General features: G+C 52.4%; 1 protein-coding gene across 20 annotated transcripts in view; it reads right to left on the bottom strand.

Annotated features, from left to right (window-relative positions):
- Nucleotides 1-21,799, bottom strand: part of TAL1 (TAL bHLH transcription factor 1, erythroid differentiation factor) — a 51,768-nt gene extending 29,969 nt beyond the window's left edge. For 4 of the 20 annotated variants that reach the window (XR_003309710.1, XR_002733516.1, XR_002733515.1 and 1 more), the window contains exons 1-5: nucleotides 18,071-18,208; nucleotides 15,116-15,272; nucleotides 11,345-11,791; nucleotides 9,899-9,993; nucleotides 5,127-5,795 (exon numbers count right to left, since the gene is read on the bottom strand). Coding sequence is in view for 16 of the 20 variants with exons in the window: in XM_031934138.1 (XP_031789998.1) it covers nucleotides 5,341-5,795; nucleotides 9,899-9,993; nucleotides 11,345-11,790 (996 nt within the window). In the remaining 4 variants the exon portion in view is untranslated. The other 16 variants (XM_031934138.1, XM_031934140.1, XM_031934141.1 and 13 more) reach the window with 16 other exon arrangements.
- Nucleotides 21,800-22,166: the final 367 nt, after the last annotated feature.

Here is a 22,166-nt window from a genome sequence, read left to right as displayed (position 1 = left end):
TAACCACTTCCTTCACCCTAAAGGCCCTTTTCCTCTGGAACACCAAAGTCTCTAAAACAGCACACTCTCTGTTTTTCTCCTGCCTCTCTGATCACTCTTTCCCATTTCTCTCCCTCAAGCCCTTAACAACAGGTCCCTTCCTCACACTGCTCCTCCCACCTGTGAGCACAGACCAGGCCACCACCACCACTGCTGAGATCCACAGCCAGCTCACCCCAAGGCTAAATCTCACCGTCCTATCATCCCAGGCACCTCCTTGTCCTGTACCAGGGAGAAGCACACCTGGGAGCTTCCAAAAACCAAGGAGCTTCTCTGTAGGCCAGAGCATGGTCCCCAAGCACTGCCCTGCCTCTGCCCTCCTATCTGTGGTTGGAAGCGCCTTGAGGACAAGAACAGCCAAGTCAGAGCCTGGCAGGATGAACAAGGTTCACCCCAAAGGAGCCAGAGTTATCTGTGAGGTCCTTGAATTCACCTCCTGGCACAACTTTTATCTTAATACTAATCACGTTGTAACTTACTATAGAATCAACATATTTATTAAGATGTGTGTGTCTGTGTGTTTACTGTCTCCCCTGCTAGAGGTTAAGCTCCACCAGAACAAGAACAGGGATCTTTGTTTTATTCAGTGTGGGATCCCCAGTACCTAGAACAATACCAGGCCCACACTAGATGCTCAATAAACATTTGTTAAATGAAACAGGGTGCCAGTGGCACATGCTGTAGTCCCAGCTGCTCAAGGGGCTGAGACAAAAACCTTCCGGTTTTTGCACCTTTTGTTTCTTTTTCACCTTGATGACCCTTGAACTTCTGAGCTCAGTTCAAGATCAGCTGGGGCAAAAGGCTAGAAGAAGCAAGATCCCATATCTTGAAAAAATATTTAAATAAACGAAAGAAAGAAAGGAAGGCATGATACTTCATTAGAAGTGCCTGTGTGACCTACTGATATCCCTGAGGATCAAATGGTTCACATGCAGTGGCTTCCCCTAGCACCAAATGTTGTGTCCTTTGTTTTATTTTTGGCAAACAATAAAGGTTGTATCATCTAAACCACATTCCCATTCCTGAACCTCCAGGGAAGTCCTCCCAGATGATATGGAGCCTGCCACAGAACCTCCGCTCTCGACTTCCAATGCCTTCAGACTTCATCACTGAGTCCCCAGTCCTCAAGAACCAGGCATAAGAGCTGCAGCCAGCCGGGCGCGGTGGCTCAAGCCTGTAATCCCAGGACTTTGGGAGGCTGAGATGGGCGGATCACGAGGTCAGGAGATCGAGACCATCCTGGCTAACACGGTGAAACTCCGTCTCTACTAAAAAATACAAAAAACTACCCGGGCATGGTGGCAGGCGCCTGTAGTCCCAGCTACTCGGGAGGCTGAGGCAGGAGAATGGCGTAAACCTGGGAGGCGGAGTTTGCAGTGAGCTGAGATCTGGCCACTGCACTCCAGCCTGGGGGACAGAGCGAGACTCCGTCTCAAAAAAAAAAAAAAAAAAAAAAGAGCTGCAGCCGCCACTGTTGAGTCATCAGGGAACCTGGGGCCCTCCTATGGTATGGCCTTAATCTGTCCTGAACCTAGGATATATACAACTGTCCCAGCCATGGAAGCTGATCCCAACACAAAGAGGGGATGTCTGCTGAGGCTTCCTGAGCTACAAGCATGGGTGCATGTAGCTGAGGGGACAGGCCCCCTCTGTGAGGCTTGCAGAGGGAAAGAATGGAAACCCTATAGAGGAAGGCTGTCTCCTCCCCAACAGGCCTGCCTTCAGGGTCGAGGGTGGAATCCCACTTCCTAAGACTACAACTGAGTCCTGGAGGCTCCCCACGTCAGGAGAAACAGTTTCTTGCCATGCCTTTTCTTTCAATGTCCCGAGTCTGAGGCCTAGGGGTGCAATGCAAGCACAGAGTCCTAAGGCCCCTTTGTAAAACTTTTATTTAGAAATCTTCCCGATATATCCTTATATATATACACACATCATCACCACATGGGTTTTTTTTTGCTAAAGAGTCACACACCCACAGTGTTGGCCTCTGGGCTGTACAAAGATCAAGGTACCTAGAGCGGTTACTCCTCTTCTGCAGAAAAATGCAGAGACCAACTTAATTCATCACATACAGTACAACATTGACGGAAAGTGCTGGGCCCGCCCACAGAAACAATGCACTATGTACATGGGCAGGGGGCAAGTCTTCAGCAGAGGGTCACGTACCATCGAAATCACAAGTACGGCCAGACCCACCCCCAAAAGGCAGAAATAGTTGCCAGCTGACTATAGATGCTGTGCCCTTTGTTTTATTTTAGAAAAGAATAAAGGTTGTACCATCTTGTCATTTGCCATAACAAATAAAAGAATATGAATTTGTCTTACAAGATGTGATTCCCTTCAGTGGTTATGGTCATCTTTGTTCTCAAAATGTTGTGTTTTGTTTTGTTTTACCTTTATGTTCTTTCCCCTTTGTACAGATGCTATTCTTGGAATGTTGCCAGCTTTTCATGGGTAACAAGGAAGGAGAGGAAGGATAAGGTCATGGGGTACAGAGGGTGAAAATAAAAATTACGGATCTTCTTTAGTTCTTACAAAGACCTAAAGCCTTGCCCTTTCCTACCAGGCTTGTTTTGGGTAGTTGCATTACATTTTACATAGTCTGCCAGTGTTCCCATATCTCTTTTCCATTCTCATTACTGTCTCTGGCCTTGGAACAAGACAGAAATTAAGACAATCTGGGCTGGGTGCAATGGCTCACACCTGTGATCCCAGTGCTTCTAGAGGCAGAGGCAGGAGAATTGCTTGAAGCCAGGACTTCAAGACCAACCTGGGCAATATAGCAAGACTCCATCTCTACTAAAAAAGAAAAAAATGTAAAAAATAGCCAGGTGTGGTGGCTCACACCTGTGGTCCTCCCTACTCGGGAGGCTGAGGTGGGAGGATTGCTTGAGCCCAGAGTTCAAAGCTGCAGAGAGCAATGATGGCACCACTGCACTCCAGCCTCAGTGACAGAACAAGACACTGTCTCTCACAAAAAACAACAAAAAAAATAGATAATCTGGAGAAATGAGGACAATCTCGATAACTCAGGCCAAAGTGGTTTACAATCAAAATTACCCAAATGCTGGGCAGTCAGGCACACCGACCCACTGCCTAGGTCGTGGACTCAGGCTGCAAAAGCCCACTGCAGGATTAAGATTGAGGGGGGAAAAAAAGCTCTTTATGCTCTCAAAACTGTCTACTTTCATGATCCCATTCAGTCCACACCATAGCCCCAGGAGATAGGCCAAGCCAGAGTCACATGGCAAGTCTGAAAGAAGAGGGAGCCAGAAGTTTGAGTTCTTGATAAACTATCTGATCCATCTCATGAAACCCGTCCACCCATCCACACTGTGGCTACTTCTCATTCCTAAGTCAAGCGAATTCACTGTGAAGCAAACGGCTTTAGATCCTACAGCAATGACTCTATCTTTAGACAGATGGGGTTCCTCACAGGATCTTCCAAACATTGGAAAGGAACCAACCCTAATGCTCACCAAAACATGATCTGGGGAGCCTGAAATTAAATGGGGAGCCAGAGTGCTACAAAGGTGAACAATGTTGCCCCAAGCTCAAGAATTGGACCTTCCTTAAAAGGAAGGGGAGGGGAGCAGACATATTATCTGTCTGCACATGGCTGAATTAGAGCCCCATCATGGTGAGGGCAAGCCACTGGGTTGAAGCCCAAACTATAAGAAGGGCTTTCCAGACAGCCACAGTAATGAGTTATTGCGTGACAATAACTCATAGGACAGGACCATAGCCTATCTTTCCTCTGACCTCGAAGGCAGATCCTAGAGGGAGAGGGCTGGGGTGACTTAAGGGTACAATGACAGACATAGAGGACTTCTGTGCAGTTGGTCCCCTGGGCTTAGATGCAGGTCACAGACAGGCCTCACCTTAAGGAAACCACATCCCACCATCTGGATTGACACAGGAAATCAATGAAGGGGCAGTGGTTCATTCTACAAAAGGATTCTTCACTTTACAAAAGGACTTGCAGTGGTTATTTCTTTAAAAGATGAAGGATAAGGATGTGATTTACAAAAATTTCATGTACAACTTTCAGAGGGGAGCACTTCTATTGCATTAAACTAACCTCCCAGACACACCCTTGATGACAGCTGCACAACTGAGGGGTGTTTAAGGTTCTGCTAAGTGAATGTGTGTATGTCTGGGTCTTAGCCAGGGCCTGGTCTCTGACTGGATTTCCCATACCCTAGAAGTGAGGCTGGATCCTGGTCCTATTGAGAGCTAAAGATTCCACCAATAACTGAAGTCAAGCAAAAATTCCAAATGCAAAGCATTCATAGGACAGAGTTTGTGCTCAATTCAGAACGCAGACCAGAACATCAGCAAACAGACATCTTACAGCAAAGAAATCCCTCTAAGCATCTAGGAGAACGCACAGATGGGGCTGCGCATCTACTCAGCACCAGCATACGCCCATCAGCACACTGGCATTCACTCGCCAGCATGAACAGTGATGTGGAGGAGTTGAAGTCCACATGCCCAAAATATCTCTTGCTCCATATCACTCTAATATCATTGTCCCTTTCTCTGCCTTCACACAAAGCCCAACAGGGCTCTACTCAGGGCTGCAGACACGGTCTCCACAGCCCCAGGCTTAGGAAGACAAGTCTCAGTGGGGAGAAAGCAGAACTTTGATGCCCAGGGCAAGAAGTAAGGGCGACTGGGTTTCCTGACCCTCTGGCCCAGCTCATCTAGAGCAGACTGTCCACTGATCATCTTCAACCAGGCCCTGAAGAAGGCACCTCGAGGCTTGTGACTCTGCAGCATCTGGCAAGCTGGATGGATCAACATAGACCTGGGTGAAGATGGGGCTCACGAAATGGGCAGCTATTGGGTACCTATAAATATGGACGGAAGTGGCCACACAGGCCACCCCAGCCAGCTTGGGAGGGGCTAAAGGCAAGGCAGAGACTGTTGGATGCCTCAGATGAGAGCTGACAACCCCAGGTCTCAGGAAAGACAGGGATCCCAAACTCCAGGCCAAAAGCAGTGACAACCACAGCCTCTTACTTGGGAAGGATTAGGGACTGAGGGAAGAGGGACGACCGTGCGTCTTCACAAAAAGTACCTACCACTTTGCTCCATTTTTCTGATCTCCTACTGGTACAGGAAACAGAAAAACCAGACCCAGGGTCAGTAAAGGCTTCCCAAAGTTCAGACATCCAGGAAAGTTCAAGTCCACCGCCTTGCTTCAGAACGGCCCAATTCTCATCCCACCTGCCCTGAAACCCACCATCCCAGCAGCCTAAGGACGCCCTCCTGGCTGATCCTGCTGGCCCAGACCCATCACCGAGGGCCGGCTCCATCGGCGGCGGGCAGCATGGCAGGATGGAGGCTGTGGGCTGTGTGCTTGGGCGCAGGCTCCTCTGTGTAGCTGTCCGGGCTGGCTGCCCCGTCCAGGGAGCTGCCGCAGCTGGAGTTGGGGGAAAGCACGTCCTGCAGGAGGTCATCTGGGGGCGCGCCGCCCCCTCCCCCACTTCCACCCCCACCAGCTCCCACCACAGGGTCCTTGCCAGGCTTGGCCCGCTGGGTGCCCTCCTCCTCCTGGTCATTGAGCAGCTTGGCCAAGAAGTTGATATACTTCATGGCCAGGCGGAGGATCTCATTTTTGCTGAGCTTCTTGTCCGGGGGATGTGTGGGGATCAGCTTGCGGAGCTCGGCAAAGGCCCCGTTCACATTCTGCTGCCGCCATCGCTCCCGGCTGTTGGTGAAGATACGCCGCACAACTTTGGTGTGGGGACCTGGAGATTAGGAAGACAAGGGTTAGGAGAATGGGCTTGAGATTCCTTCCCCAAAGGCATCTCCATCCATTGGGAAACTTGGGAAACCTAGAGTGCCTACTTTCCTTTCACTTACAAAACATCCACCCTTCAAATTCAAGTTCCTGTGCTTCCTCCTCTATGGGAACTTCTTCAACCCCTCCAGACAGATCTAACCAACCACCCCATACTGCAATCCCTGGAACTCCATCACTCTTGATCATTACTTACATTTCTGTGCTTGTCTCCCTCCCTGGGCTGTGAGATATTTGAGGACAGGGACCTTATGTTATTCATTCATCCATTCATTTGTGCCAAGAGGCCTCACAGCTATGTCTAAGGAGACAGACTCCATTCTTATTTGACTATCCCTGCCTAAATAAATGACTCTGGACAAGTGACATAAAAACTTGTGAAGTGGGCCGGGCACGATGGCTCACGCCTGTAATCCCAGCACTTTGGGAGGCCGAGACAGGCGGATCACGAGGTCAGGAGATCGAGACCATCCTGGCTAACACGGTGAAACCTCGTCTCTACTAAAAATACAAAAAAATTAGCCAGGCACGGTGGCAGGCGCCTGTAGCCCCAGCTACACGGGAGGCTGAGGCAGGAGAATGGCGTGAACCCGGGAGGCAGAGCTTGCAGTGAGTGGAGATCACCACGCTGCTGCACTCCAGCCTGGGCGACAGAGGGAGACTCCACCTCAAAAAACAAAAAACAAACAAACAAAAAAAAACTTGTGAAGTGCCTTGACTTCATCACCTGCAAAATGAAGGTAATACTACTAAGTCATGAGCTGTTACATGGGTCTAATACCTAACACAGGTAAAGAACTTAAGACAATGCCTGCCTCAGCTTAGCAGTCAATAAATGTTAGCTATTATTATCCATGTATCAGTTTTTTGCTAACAACCAGGCACTGTGCTAGGCACTGAGGAACAATGGTGAACTAAATAGAGTGCCTGCCCTCATGGAGCTTACGTTTTAATGGGGAAACAAATATTAAAAAAAAAAAAAAAAACAAGGGCTGAATTGTAATGAAGAGAAGCTCCATGTTTAGCTCCAGTGGCTGGGAAGGCTGTTCTGAGGCTGTGAAGAACTAGCCAGACACAGGAAGGGGAGAGGAAGAAGAGTATCCAAGCCGAGGGAATATACAGGCCCTGCACTAAATAAGGCCTGAAGCCAGGCTGGCTGGAGTTCTGTGCACAAGATCAGAGTAGGCAGGGTCCAGACTCCACAGGGCCCTGCAGTAAGGTAGGGGGATTTTATCCTAAGGGTGACAGAAAACACAGAGTAGGGGCTTAGAAAACGTCTGCTGACTGACCCATCATGGTGGCAGGTGGGGAATGGAGGGGAGAGCAGAGATCAATGCAGAAAGGCTCTCATACTCAGGAGAGAAGTGAAGACACAGCTATGCACAGCCATGGCCTATAGCTCTAGGCAGGCTTCTGAAGCCTGCCTCAGTCTCCTCGTGTCTACAATGCACTGATTATGGCTTGGCCCAATAGTCACTAACATTCCATGCATAAAGACTTATGGAGCAGTGGTGGACACCAGCACACATGTCTAGGGCACTTATGGCATGCAAAGTACTGTGCTGTGTTCAAGCCTGACTTGGGATTTGTAAAGTCAGGGGAAGACAGTGAAGGGTCCTGCTAGTGCTCTTGAACTTCTGGGCTGAGGAAACTGCTTCTCTCCCTAACATTGAGGCATAAGCCAGGGTCACATGGCCCAGGAAGCTCTGTGCAATGAAGGAACTGACAGTCCTGGGATATTTATTTGCCCTCTTCTAGTAACTCCTGGAACCAGACCTCAGAGTGTGAAAACCGGGGTAGAGGAGAAGGGCTAAGGCCTCATCTAAGTCCCACTGCTCATTTTATAGCTAAGAAGACTGAAGCTGGGATGGAAGCAGACCTCACCTCAGTGGTCAGTCTGTGAATCAGCTAGCTCATCCATCCTGCACTTGCTGCCTGATCATCTTTCTCTCTCCTACACGCACACAGGCATGCACATGCATGTGCGGGCGCACACACACACACTTTTCCTGGGAAGGATCACCATCTCCTACACACGGCACCTCTGAAGCTGCCTTTCCAAACCCTAGCTAGCCCAGCTGACTCTTTGCCAAAGGCCAGACCCAGCCTGGGAAAAACACAGCACAACTGCAGGGCAGTTCTACCCTGGGCTGCCTCTGAGGAAATTACTTGTTGCTTTCAGGTCTCCAGGCCAGACAGAGAGCATCCCTCAGCAGTGATATAGGGAGGACAGTCCCTCCACCATGGCTAATGCTAGTGATCTTGAGGGAGCTCCTAATTGCGGAGGGGGTGCTTATGACTGCTGTCACAGCTGGAGCTAGACTACATCCAGAAGGGGAGGTGGTGGGGAAGTGGTCAGGACTTATTCCAAAGCTTAAGACCAGTGTTATGAGGGTGGTCCAGGACTTAGCTGTGTGACCCAGGACTTAGCTGTGTGACCTTGATCAAGCTGCTTAACCTCTCTCAGCCTCAATTTCCTTATCTGTGAGATGAAAACAATAATATTGCCCTCATGAGCTTGTGGTAAGGAACAAACAGAAACCAAGCACACATAGTCCATGGCACATAGTAGGTATCCAATACATGGTGGTAACAATTGAGCAACAGGAATCCACATCAAGTCCCAACTCTAGATCTTGCATTAGTTCTACTTCTATGGACTCTTTTGGGTTCAATCTCTAATTTCAGTGTCCCCTAGACACACCTTTCACCTACATGTCTGCCTATTCCTCTCTGGTTTTTTCCAGAGAACCACCCCCTGTCCTCACCTTCCTCTTTCCTGAATCTGTCTGCCTCTCCTGGTGTCCTCTGCCTCTCTCTCTGGCCAGCACTGAGTAGGTGCTTGGTAAATATTGCCAACACTTATAGGTAATGACTGCCTTACACTCCTGCACACCCCACAAATCCTCACCCCTGTACTCTGCCTCCTCTGCCTATTGCAGAAAATGCCTCATCCCCGGGGAACTTCGGGGCTGGTCCTGTCTACTTCTTGTTTGGTACACCCACCTCTCCTACACTAGAGAACTCCTCTCTAATCTAGCAGCAAGGCACCCATGCCTCTCAGCCCTGCACACCTGTGCCCCAGGCTGCTTGGGTCTTTTGAAGTCTTTTCTGTTGTCCAGATGCCAGCCCCTCTCCTCTCCAGAACACCACAGAGGGCTCCACCTCCAGCTCCATACTCATATCCCTCCTACCAGTTTGCAGCATAAATCTCAGCCTGGCTCCGAGGCCTTGGGCAGCCTTCCTACAGGAGCCCCAGGCCACAGCCAAGCTGAAGTTCTGGGGGCATCTGGGTCTGGCTCAAAGTCCCTCAGCTCTGAAGTATCTGCTCTCCTACCCCTGGTACTGGGGCCAATCTACTATACAAGGTCAACCTTGGGAAGACAGTGAGGGTCTTCCAAATCTCCCATTTATCCAAACCATCCTTGCAAGTTCAGGGAACATTCAAGTACCTTAAAGGAGCAGTGCCAAGGCCCTTCTCAGGGAATCCAGGGGGCAAGGTAGAATCCATGATGTCAAGAAGGGAACTCCAGGTCTTAGCCCAGAATGTGTTAACGGGAGACAAGGGGAGCCTACTGTGTAGGGTCCTTGGAGGAAACCCTTGATGACTTCATTGCAGGGAGGAAGCAAACTCCAGACTCTAAGGAAGACTTGGGAGGAAGTGCAGGGAATCCCTGAGGGTCAGTGCCTAGAATGGGAGGTTTGGGGACACTGTGTGTTTCTGCACTCACTTGGGATCCTTGCCAAAGTGTAGGAATGGAGCCTGGATTGGGGACTGGAACTAACTCCAGAGGTTTGGACTAAGCACCATTATGTGTCTCTCTTCCATGTCTCCTCTTCACAGGACTGTGAGTGTGGTCCTGCTAGCCCCACCCAGGACTTTACCTGGCCCCAGCTCAGCTGCAGAGTGAAGGGCTGAACAGTTTGGGTTTCGAAAGTGGCCCGCCCACCTTTGTGAGACACCTACGGAGTAGTCTCAGATGTTCCCTCCTGCAAAGGGCTCTAACCAGTGTGAGGGGCAGATACAACGGTGGGGTGGGGCAGACTCACCATCAGTAATCTCCATCTCATAGGGGGAAGGTCTCCTCTTCACTCGGTTGTTGGTGGTGAACATAGGGAAGGCATCCGGCTCCCCAAAAAACCCGCTGTCAGACGGACCAGGCAGATCACAAGATCCCATGTTGTGGGGAGGGGAGAAAGAGGCTACTTAGGGGTCCTCCCCACATGTGTTGAGCCCGCCACCTCTGGGCAACCCTGCTCCCTTCACACCTGAGCAGTGAATATGCTGCACACAGACACACACACACACACACACACACGGAATGCCCTCACTCTGTCTGTCATGAAACAAGCAAACGGAGGGGACACCTTAACCACGCATCCCCCCACACAAACACACAGGCACACATGCAGAAGCAGAGGTGAATAACACATGGAACACACACACACACACACACATCACAGATAGAAACACTCTCCATTCTCCTGCCTTGGAAACAAGCACACAATCCACACATACCTCCACTCCCAAACATGTGCCCACTCAGGCAAAGGTAACCTTCACACCTGATGGTGTGCATCTCTGTCACCTCAAAGGGGCACACTGTCCCCTCCCCCCCACCTCATCCCACCCACAAGGGGCTCTGGATACACAACAGACAGGAAACCCTGACTCCCCTTTGCTGAAATTCTCCCCCTAGCTCTCTGCCCTCACGCACTCTAAGCTCTCCATAGCTCTGTCTCTTGGGTGCCCGCCAGACCCACTGACTGTCCCACACTCCATCCCAGCCCCATCTTCCGGATTCTATTCCAACCCTACCGCTTCTCTCCGTCATCATCACAGTGGCCCCAGCAGGGAAACGGATGCCCTTACAGCAACTGGAGTACAGGCTGGGGCCAGAGACCACCGCTAGGAGCAGAGGGGCTGGAAGTGGAGGGGCAGATCAGACCCCAGGCGGGCCCTCCAGCAGAGATTCTCCCCCTAGCTCTCTGCCACCATCCTCATATCCTTATCTCTTGCCTGTCCAGCTAGCGCTGCGCTTCCGAATGAATTTCACGCCCTCAGCCACAAACATCTACCTCTGTTCACAGCAAAGCACATGCAGGCACATTCTTTCCTGGTACCCACGCTCAGGGCACTCCCTCCTCTCCGTCCCCCACGACACCACCACCCAGCACACCAGCCACACGCCTGCACCCCCGAAGGTGTCCACGCCCTCCTGTCGGCTTCCACACAGCCATGCACCCGGCAACCACAGGCACACTCTCTCTCACAGAAGGCCCCTCCCTCACTGGCACTCACTGGGGGCTCCAGCTTAAGGCTCTAGAGCCCCTGGGTTTAAAATGACCTCCTCTGCCTGCGCTCCACCCGCTCGGCCCCCGGGGCAGGAGGGCAGGCCGCCTCCGCTGTGCAGAAGGGAAACCCCGGTGGGGGTGGTCGCCCTGCCCACCTGCCCCTCCCGCCCAGCCCCTGGCCCGTGGCCCCTGGTCCCTGACCTGCCAAGCGAGGCCAGCGGCTGGCTGAGGCTGTAGAGCAGCGCGCGGCCGGGGGCGGCGGGGGCAGCCAGCGCGGGAGGACTCAGCTGCACCATGCGGCCGTCGCCGGGCAGCTCCGCTGGGGCCGAGGCGGGCGCGGGGGCCGGGGCGGGCCCGGGAGGTCTGCACAGCTCGGTGGTGGGGACCCGATGGCGCGCTTCGGTCGCCGGCGCGTCGCGGCCCTTTAAGTCTCTCGCGGCGCCGCCCCCACCGGCAGGGCCGCCCCCCGGGCCTCCGCGCGCGCCCAGCTCGATAACTGGGGGCTCCGCGGGGGCCGCGCGGCTCGTCTCCTTGGCGACGCCGTTCAGCAGGACCAGGTGCGGGGGGGCCATGCGGGCCTCGGCCGCGTCCCGTCCCTCTAGCTGGGGGTCACTGTGAGCCGCCTCGGTCGGCGGCCGCTCGGTCATCCTGCGGGCAGACAGACAGACAAGCGGATGCCCGCTCTGACGACCGCCCCTGACCCACCGACGTGGGCTGGGGTAAAGGGGTGAAGGGCAGAGAGAGGAACTCACGCACAGAGAGGTAAGAAGAGGCAGACAAAGTTAGCGCCACGTGGGGCTAGGGCGGGAGGCCGGGTAGGGCTAGGGTGGGAGGGAAAGGGGATCTCTGGATTTGGAGAAGGGAGGGGTGCCTGGGAGACACAGAGACTGGGGGCCAAAAGGACAGAGATGGAGGAAGGCGACAGAGACACCGGAAGAAAAGGAATACAGCCAGCGAAAGAAACACAGAAGGGGAAATCAGGAGGAAGGAAACGTACAAGGAGGGGAGAAAGAGATTACCCCGTCCCCGTTCTCAGGCCGAAAGGGAAGAGGAGGGAACAAATTCCCGATCGTCCTCTTTGGTTTTAGCGGGGAATCTGTCAGGTAGGGGTTCGTTGCTTTGGGAACTTCCCTTGGCCTCTCAGCAATACCCCCAGCCCACCTGCAGGCACACTCTCAGAAACAGGGTGGGGGTGGAAGTAGGGAATTAGAAAGTGGAAGCTAAGGGGACTGGGGTCCACTCCACTAGAGCTGGCAGGGAATAATCCCGAGGAACCAGCTCCGTGTACACACACACACACACACACACACACACACACACACACACACATTTGCCCCTGATGGGGAGTGAGGGAGTGTCTGTCTACACTGAGCAAATCCACTGTGAGTCCTGTGTCTGCCCAGCAGGGCTTTACTCCCGCTCAGACAGAGATGAGAGGTCACCAAGGGAAGAAGATGGTGCTGGCTGGACCTCCCTACGCAGTCCACCCCTTTCTGCCCAGCTGGACTTGGAAGTGAGGTAGGGTCTCAAAGAGAGGCCTGGCTGAGGTGAAATGGAGCTGGGTATTTGAAGGGTTCCCTGAGGGCAATGAGGTCTGGACTCCCATCCAAGAGCAGGACAGATGTCATGAGGCTCTTGAACTCTTCCAGCCCCCCTCACCATCATCTCCTGCCTTGGTGTTCTTTGGGAAATGGGAGGAATACCTCCTTTATGCATTTGAAAGTACTGTGCAAATGCTCAAGGAAACATTATTAACAAGGGGAATGGGCCAGCGAGAAAGTTGCCTGGCCCAAAGTCACTCACAGTCTATCTGTGAGAGAGCCAGACCAGAACAATAATATCACTTTGCTCTACCCTCCCATATTCCCAGAGCAGTGAAACCACCTTGTGCTCCCATAAGCATACTCCAAGATGACCACAGCCACTCTACTTCCCACAGGTGTGCTAGGGCTCTTCCATCACCTGGCTTCATCTGGATAGAGCCCGGCCCAGCAAGAACCAAAACAGAAAAATCGGGAGACTCAAGGGCCAGAGTTTGGGGATGCTTGTGAGTTGTACATATATGATCAACTCCACATAAGTTGTTTAAAATAAGCTTTCTGTTCTCTGAATTATATAATTGGGCATTTAAAAGAAGAAAACAAATACAAAAAAATCAATTTAGCCCCATGTAGAGTCTATCTAATCATACATAGTAGCCATTGAGCTTCCACACTGCCACTGCAATGCCCTGGACAGGATTCATCCTAGGAACCATCCCTCCCACCCCAGAAGGGAGAAGGGACCATCTGTAGCCTCCTCTGGAGCTTAGCTCAATTGCCACCAGACACCCAGGACAACAGACAGACAAGATTCAGACTGCTGTACACCTGCTCTGAGAATGCCAGCCCTCCAGGTCTGGCACAGAAACCACAAAATTCCCTAAGTCCTGGTGTATACAAGCTGTAAAGGCAATAGGTCCCTGATGCTTCATTGGAAGTGAGTTTATGATTTTGGTGGAGACAATAGGTCTCTATCCATAGAATGCAACCACCAAGACACCAAGGCCACTGGAAATGCACCAGAAGTATATCAGCCAGGTCCTCTTGCTCCCAGCAGCAGCGAAATGTGCCAGAAATATACCAACCCCTGGGAAACATACAAGCTTCAAGGTGTTGGTTCCCTATCTCACTGCTCACTGTCCTGACACACTGGCGTGAGCCCAGGGACCCGTCCTTAAGCCCCAGCTTCTAACCGAGTGACAGTGTGCACTGCAGTTGCAGACTGAGCTCAAGCTCTGTTATGAAATGTTTTTACTCTCCAATTATTTGACTCCTGCTCTAGCAGTGGGTTCCTGAGAGGCAATGGGAGTACATATTCCAGATGAATTGACCCTGGCCCCATATGTCTTCTTCAGATGCCTATAAATATCCCATCTCCAAGGCTCCTTGTGAGAAATACATGATTGGCTCCCAGGGTCTGTGGAGGACCTCCCCCGGCTTCTCCCCGCATTTTAGGAAAATCCTGCCTGTTCTTCTGCAACCAGGATCGCCAGCCAGAGGTCCATGCCCCAAAGAAGCCACTCACACACACTGACGGTTGTTGGCGACTAAGCTGCATCACTTGGTTCGATTACAGAAAGGAACGCTTGAGTGATTTTGTTTGTTTTTATTTGGGGAGAATGAAAGAGGAGGGAGATTTTAGAGTTCTAGACTATTTGGCAACTACAGCTCCTCGCTGTTTGTACTGCGGAGACCCTGCTTATAGCCCCCAATGCGAAATCCTCATCTGCAGTTGCCAGACAGCCAGAATATTTCCACCTGCGCCAGAACAAGACAGAAGACCCCAGGAGATTCTTCCTAGGGACAGGTCTCAAGCAGACCCAATCTCCCATACAGAGCATTTCTTAGATGAAAACAGTCTCAGCCCTTAGACCCAGCCTCTGGTCTCTCTTCTGGGCCCACACCAGCACAACATCCTGGAGAAGCCCTAAGCCTGCACAAGTACCAAACCCACCAGGGAACAGCACCACCATCCTCGCCTCTACCAGAGTAGAGGGGTGTTCCTGAAGCCCCACCCTAGGCCTCAGGCCCGGGGTCAGGGCCCACTCCAGCTGGGAGTGCACTAGCCAGGAAGGCTGTCGCCTTCTTCCTGCGGGAGCTCCAGGCAGAGTCTGCACCACCCGGATACAGCAGCCCCAAAGTTACCGGCCTTGCAAAACCTCCACAGAACCGGGACCAAGGGGAACGGCCTGGACGACTAAGTCCAACTAGCTGGTTTTACCCAGGGCAGAAAAGGGAAAGAGCCGCTGGAGGCCACAGAAGCAGCTAGCAGCAATCAGATCCCCATTCCAAGCTCTGGCTGGTCCTCCCCTCTCCCCACCCCCAATCTGAGACTGGGCTCTCCTCTGTCCTGAGCCTTCCTCACCCCAGGCCGGAACCCAAGGCCTTCCTGGACACTGTTTCCACCGGCACCATTCCCCTGAAAACTCACCTGGGGCATATTTAGAGAGACTGGCCCCTCTGAATAGGATCTCCACTCCGCCGGAGAGGGGCGGAAGCCGAGGTAGAGGATGCAGACCCGGGTCTTTGCTTTCCCCCCTTTTGCGCTGAGAGGCCTGCAGTTACGCTGCGGTGTAGTCCTGGGCAATCTGCCGCGCCCAAAGCGAGTTTCCAGGAAAGATAGGGGTGGAGAGAAAGAGGCAGGGCAAGAGGGAGGGAGAGAGAGAAATGGGGGTCAATGGCTGGGAATTACCTCCTGTCCCCGACCAACCAGTCCAGGGAATCGCAAACAGCTTTCCACCCCCAACCTGCAGGTGTTTGGAGCCTTCCCTCTACCCCCTCCTCCCCCCACCCGCCTTAAAAACCCCTATACATGACCAATCAGGAATAGCTATTTAGTCCAACAACAACAACAGCAACCCCTCCCGACAGGCTGTCTGGAACATTTTCGAACCCTCCAACTGGGATCGGTCTGGTTCAGTGTTTGTTTTCTAAGCAGGGAGGTGTCTACGCGGTTGCCTCCGCAGCCAGATCTCCGACTGCCGCTACACCGCGAAGGGGTAGTCCCAGGCCTGGATGGGCAGAGGTCTGTGTTGGGAAAGGCGAATAGTCCTCAGACTCTGGTCGGTGGGACAGAACCTTGGAGTCCACCCCACCTCATTCTCTCCCTGATGCCCATCCACCCACCTCCAGCCCAAAGCGAAACCAGAACCCAATTCCGGGGGTTGTACTTTCTTACAGAAATGGAGTTGGGAAGGGGGTTTGGGGAGAGATATTTGATATGTTCAGGTCCGTTCTCGTCCCCCTACTGATTAAGAGAAAGAAAAAAGAAAGAGAGAGGAAGAGAGAGACAGAAAAAGAAAAGGAAATAAAGACCAACAAAGGGGGAAAGAAGAAAGGGAAAAGTCCCCCATCTTCCCCTCCACCACCCCTACAAAACGATTTTCGATTTTTCGGGGTTTAGACAGAGTAAGGGAGAATTCTAATGATTTCTTACAGCAATAAACAACGTGAAAGGAAAGGAACGTAAAAACAAACCCGATACTACTTTCAAGGATGTAGCCGGATTTAGCTCGCTTTTATTTTTTCCTGGTGGATTTTGTTTAATTTGTTTTGCCTAAATCGTCAGGCTTATGATCACACATCGAAGTCTTGGATTAACTGCGAAGCACTCCTTCTGTTTGCCGCGGCTTTGGTGGAAATATAGGAATAATTCTTCTCTGGATTGCAATACAATGCGGAAGATTTTCTTTCTCCGCTTCTAATCCAAAAGAGGGGAGGGGAGGAAAGCAGAGGGGAATCCATCCATTCCCAGCGTGTTTGCGGGGGGTTAATGTTGGCGTGTTCGCTGGGGGTTAATGTTTGCCTTATGACCAAGTCTCTGTGTCCGTGCCTCTCTCCATTTTCTCTTCCTACCTCAAACCCAGCAACTTAGAAAACGGCGGTAGCGGGGAAAAAACCCGCTGCTTTGTTCTCCCGCCAAAGGAGCCAAAAGGGACAAACTGCTGCGCTCTGGGATGATTATTTTAATTAAAATAGGATGTTAATGATGACGATTGTGATGGTGATGGCATTAGCAATTACAATAATTGACTAAACAAAATCCTTTCAACCCGAGCTAGGGCCCCACTAACCCGGTCCCCGCCAGAGCCCGGATTCGGCCTCGGTCTCGGATGCGATGGGTACCAGACCCAAGCGGCAACCTCGCTCACCCAAAGAGGGGGCGGGAAAATCTTCCCTGGAGGTGATCCCGAATGTCCGCATCCGAGGCGCGAGGCCTGGTGAATGTGTCCATTGTCCTTTCGGGGCCTCTCCCTCGGACCCCGGCGGCCGCACCCACGAAACTGACCAGAAATGGACGAAGCCGGAGTGCAGCGGGAACCGAAGCCAGCAGCGACCGGCTCGAAGGCGCCGGCGTCGGCGAGCGCTGCTCAGCTTCAAGCCCGGAGGAGCCTCCCATTCACCAACGAACCCCTCAAACACCGAGGCACACGCGGGCCTCTGGGCAGAGCAGCCGCCGGCCCGGCTCTGTCCGCCCATCCAAGCCAACAACTGGCTCCCGAATACATCATAATTTGGAATAAAATGTGAAATCCCGCTCCCCGCCCCCATGCCGCCCCCCCCACCAGCGCCTCGATCTCGCCCTCCCCCCTCCCCCGCCCCCAGCGATTTGCAAACGCACCTCTAAAGGACACAGGCACACAGGCACACAAGTCACTGCGGACAGGACCACACAGGGTCCAGCCCCACAGAAGGGCAACAAACAAGCACCACCCAGCACTGCTCCAGAATCCGACTTGGTCAGCCCCGCACACTGCCCAACGGGACACAACGAAATCGGTTAAACGTATCGGCTCACGGACACACAATCCAACACAGTCGGAATTACACACGCCCGACATAACGACGACACCACCCAAACACAGTCGCAGAGGCCACACACCCCCCCACACAGAACCAGATCCCTGCTGAGAACGCCAACGGAGCACAATCGTACGCAACGAAGAAAACGCAGAAGGGCCTCGAAGGGTCCACATCTACACACCCCAACCGCGCAGGCACACCACACTGGGACACACAGCCTGTCGCCAAGAAGACCACACTCAGAAGCAGCCAACGCCGCCCACAGCTCTCATGAACGCACTCTCACAATCCCACCGCATGCACACAACCACGAAGAAGAAATGAAAACCAACCACCGCCTCGCGCATTTCTGTATATTGCGTAAGGAAAAGGGGGAAGGAAGGAAGAGAGTCTCCGAGGCGGGAGGGGCGGCGGCAGCCGGGGCGGTGGCGTCCGTGGAAAATGCCCCCCCATCGAAAGGAACCGAGGGAAAGGGAGCGAAGACCTCTTTTGCGGACGTGGGGAAAAAGAGGAGGAAATTGATGAGGAATTCGGTGGGAGGCCTCGGGTTGCTCTTCCCCTAGAAAAAGGCCAGAATGCTCACGTTTTTCCGCTACGGGGGTAGGCGTGTGGCCATTTTGGGGCCCGGTCCTGAGCGGCTGCGGCCCGGCCCCTCCCGCGGCCCCCGCTCCCCCGCCTGCGCCGCGCCCGCCCGGCCCCTCCACCGAAGCGCTCTAATCCCACTCACGTTCCAGGCCTCGTTAGCATGGGCCGAGGCGCGCCGGGGCCGTGTGCGCTGCGGAGATAAGGCAGTGCCGCGGGTCCGCCCGCCCCCGATAAGCGCCTCGGCCATTATGGGCCAAATGATTCATTTTAATTTGGCAATTTCACCGGAGGGAGTGGGGACTGGTTGAGCGGCGCTAGGACCGGCTCCGGAACGCGCTGCGGGGAGCGTTGGACGCGCTGTCTAGGACCCAGCAGATCCAGCCCCCATCTCGGATCCCAAGGCCTCTCAGGAACCCCGGCTCCCCACAACCTCAGTCCCTTGACCTTCCAGACACCTTTCTTCAGCGACTCTCACCCCAACACTCTGTCCCTACCTCTGAAGACCACCATGATATCAAAATCGTCACCTCCCAGCGCTTCTTTCTTATTCTTCCTCCAGAGTCCCAGACACCCAGATTTCAATGGGCAGTCTCCTATCGCAGAAAGCTCCCCAGCCCTTCCCTACCTCTTCACCCCCTTCTAAAATAGAGCCGGTACCTCAAATTCATGGGCTCTACGGCGGCCTGGCAGAACCCCTGTCAACAAGGATATTAAAATACCCATTCTGCTAGGTTTCAGGCTGAGCCCAGAGCCCAGGAACACTGCTCCCCACATGGTATTAAAAAAAAAAAAAAAAAAAAAGTTTAGTCTAGCGACTGAAATACTATTCTAGGCATTTTACAAATACTAACTAATCTGCTTTTCATAAACAATCCTGAGCAGTTGGATCCTCAATTTACAGAAGAGGAAACTGAGGCACAGAAAGTCAAGTAACTTTTCGAATGATACATAGCTAGTGCTTGATGGAGTCTGCCTTAGAAGGAAATTTGGCACGGAGTCTTCTCTGCAACTCAGTTGATGAAGAGGGGCAGCCAAAACCTAGCCAGGGACAGGGACCTGGGATCAACTCATTGCAGGGACCAAGGTCTTTACCGTGGGGTAGGAATCTGAGTTCAGTGCCAGCTGGATGATGAGCCCAGCCCACGGAGGGTCTCTGGGTTCATTCTTTCATGGTGGAGTGGAAAGAACACACGTTCGAATTTTAGTCACTGATCTCTGAACCTCAGTTTTCTCATTTGTAAAATGGGGAGATAATGTCGACGTCACAAAATTGTGAGAACTAACTTATATGACCTTTAAAAGGTGGTGGTGAGGGTAATAATGTACGGAAAGTCCATAGCCTAGGAAAACAGCATATGCACTTGCATAGGAGTTCTGGTTACCATCATAGAGAAAGAAATTAAGACACAGAGAGATGTGACTTAGCCAAAACTTACAGTAACCCAAAGGAAAAGCCAGGACCCAAACTTTGGTGTCCAATTCCCAGTCCACAACTCTACCCTCCATGCCAGGCTGATTTCTCCTTCTGGTATCTCTGCTTTTGAGCTTTTTTTGGAGCCTGAGAACTGGGGAAAAGCCCCTACTCTGGCAACAAACTGAGTCCCAGTCAAAGATTGAGCTGAGAGCATGGCCCCAGTCTGGGATCTAACTTCCTCTTGGTCATCAGGATGATTCCCTGAGAAGATACAGTTAAATCAGTGCTGCCTGTCCCCTCTGTTCCTCCTGTGCTCTCTGAAGGGTCAGGCTGTCATGGGGATACAGATAACTCTCACAGAATCAATCCCACCTCCTAAGAAAAAGTCTAGTTCCTCCCTGCCATAAGGCCTTTGCTTTTGCTTGGCTCCATCACTGAATAGAAAATGAGAGTCATATAATTCTGAGTCTGAAACACAACTCTGCCATTCCTGGGCTATAGGACACTTGGACAAGTGATTTCATGTCTCTGAGCCACTGTGAACACAGGCTAGCCATTCCCATCTGGAAGAGCCCAGGTGGGGACTGCTTCTCTGAGAAAATGAGGCCTGGACTGCGATCTACGAGTGAAATTTGGGGGTGCGAAGAAGGGGGCTTCTACCAAAGCATGAGTATCCAGAACCTTCCAGGTGGGCTGAGGAAACAGCTGGACCAAGGGCTAGAACAGAAAGGCGGTAGGTTCGTGAAAAGAATAGAAAAGTGTCCAGTATGGCTGGAGCATGCTTGTGGATAAGTTAAAGGATTTTTTGGCATTTTTTTTGTTTGTTTGGTTTGAAGGTGGGGGTGGTACCCTGTATAGAATAAGATTTGCATTTCTAGAAAGTTCTTTGGCTGAAGTGTGGAGGGGAAAGACTTTGGGAGGCCAGTTCTGGAGCCAGTGCAGTGGTTAGGGGAAGGGAATTAGAACTTGGACCACCATGCTGGCAGAAGAGATAACAAGAGGCAAGTGAAGATGACATGTATTTGGGGTATAAAACTGGGTTTATAAGAATTGAATTTGGGCCAGGCATGATGGCTCACACCTGTAATCACAGCACTTTGGGAGGCCCAGGCAGGCGGGTCACAAGGTCAAGAGATCGAGACCATCCTGGCCAACATGGTGAAACCCTGTCTCCACCAAAAATACAAAAATTAGCTGGGTGATGGTGCACACCTCCAGTCTCAGCTACTCAGGAGGCTGAGGCAGGAGAATCACTTGAACCTGGGAGGCAGAGGTTGCAGTGAGCTGAGATCGTGCCACTGCACCCCAGTCTGGCAACAGAGCGAGACTCCATCTCAAACAAACAAACAAAAAAAGAATTGGGTTTGGGGGGATGAGGGAGAGGAAGGAATCTGGGAAAACCGCTGGGTTTCTGGCTCTCCTGCAGAGCTAGTGGTGGTTACTCCTGGAGATGGCGAACGTGGAGGCCAAAGGGACCTGGGGAGGGCTTATACATTTGGTTTTGAACTCCTTAAGTTTAGATGCCTTTAAGGCACCTGCAGACTGTTGGATTATTTTACAGTGCATTAAATGTCCCCAGCCAGCACCTCCAAGGCAGGTGTCCTTTCCTGTGGTGAAGGAATATGGACAGGTGGAAAGGCGTTTGTCAGCCCTATGGCAGAGGGTGTGCCCAGGCCTCTGTCTGTGGGGCAAGGAAGTGACGTTCACTAACTCCCCAATTCGACGCATTTGTTCTCTGCCAAGCTCCAGGTTCTGACAGTCAGGCAGCCACTCCCAACCTCATCCCCCAAACCCCTCCCAGGGGCTGGGGACTCATGACGTCTACACCCGCCCCCTCCCCTGTTTCCGATGGTCAGTGGAAAAAAGGAAACTGCGCGCTAAGCGGGGCTCTGCCCGAAATAGCATCTGGTGCCTTTCGGTCAGCGAGTTGTCCGAGCGTCCATGAGAGAGTGACAGGCCAGGAACCAGCCAGGAAATGCCACCCCTCCTCCACTCGCCCCAAACGGAGGCCCCAGTCGGGCAGGAAACCCGGAGCGCCTGGGGTGGGGGTGGAGAGGAGGGAGGGGAGGTTGAGACCCAGACTGGTAAGTCTGGAGTCTGGAACTGGGGCAGCAAGAACAGGGGACGACGAGAACAGGCTAGGTAGGCTCTGGCCCTGAGGCCGTTGTTCCCCACCACCACCACCACCACCACCAAAGGTTGGGTTCTCCCTAAACCCCAAAACTGAGCCTCTTACCATTTTTCAAGTGTTTCTGCCTGCCCTCTCTGAGTACCGGACTATCTCTGAGCTTCTCCGCTGAGTTTGTTCTCCAGAAAGATGCCGTGCATGCACTCTGATAAGCAGCCAAGTTTATTTTTAACAAATTACATTGCAGTTACTGTGTGACAAGTACTGTCCTAGGCACTTTATAAGTATTAATTCAGTTAATCCTTGCAAGAATGTAATGAGGTAGGGACTACTCCATTTTGTAGGTAGCACAGAGAGGTTGAGCAACTTGCAGAGAACACCCAGCAGGTAAGTGGTGGAGGCAAAATTCACACCTAGGGCAGTCTGGCTTCAGGCCACAGTGCTTCAAAGGCAGCAAAGCAAGCACAATGATCAGGCAGACCTGAGCTCCTATCCCTGCTCCCTTAGTTGCCAGCTGTTTGATACCAGGCAAATTACTTAATCTCTGAGTTT

This window comes from Piliocolobus tephrosceles, chromosome 1 (assembly GCF_002776525.5).
Source record: "Piliocolobus tephrosceles isolate RC106 chromosome 1, ASM277652v3, whole genome shotgun sequence".
Lineage (NCBI taxonomy): Eukaryota > Metazoa > Chordata > Mammalia > Primates > Cercopithecidae > Piliocolobus > Piliocolobus tephrosceles.
This window is presented reverse-complemented; position numbering and strand designations above follow the sequence as displayed.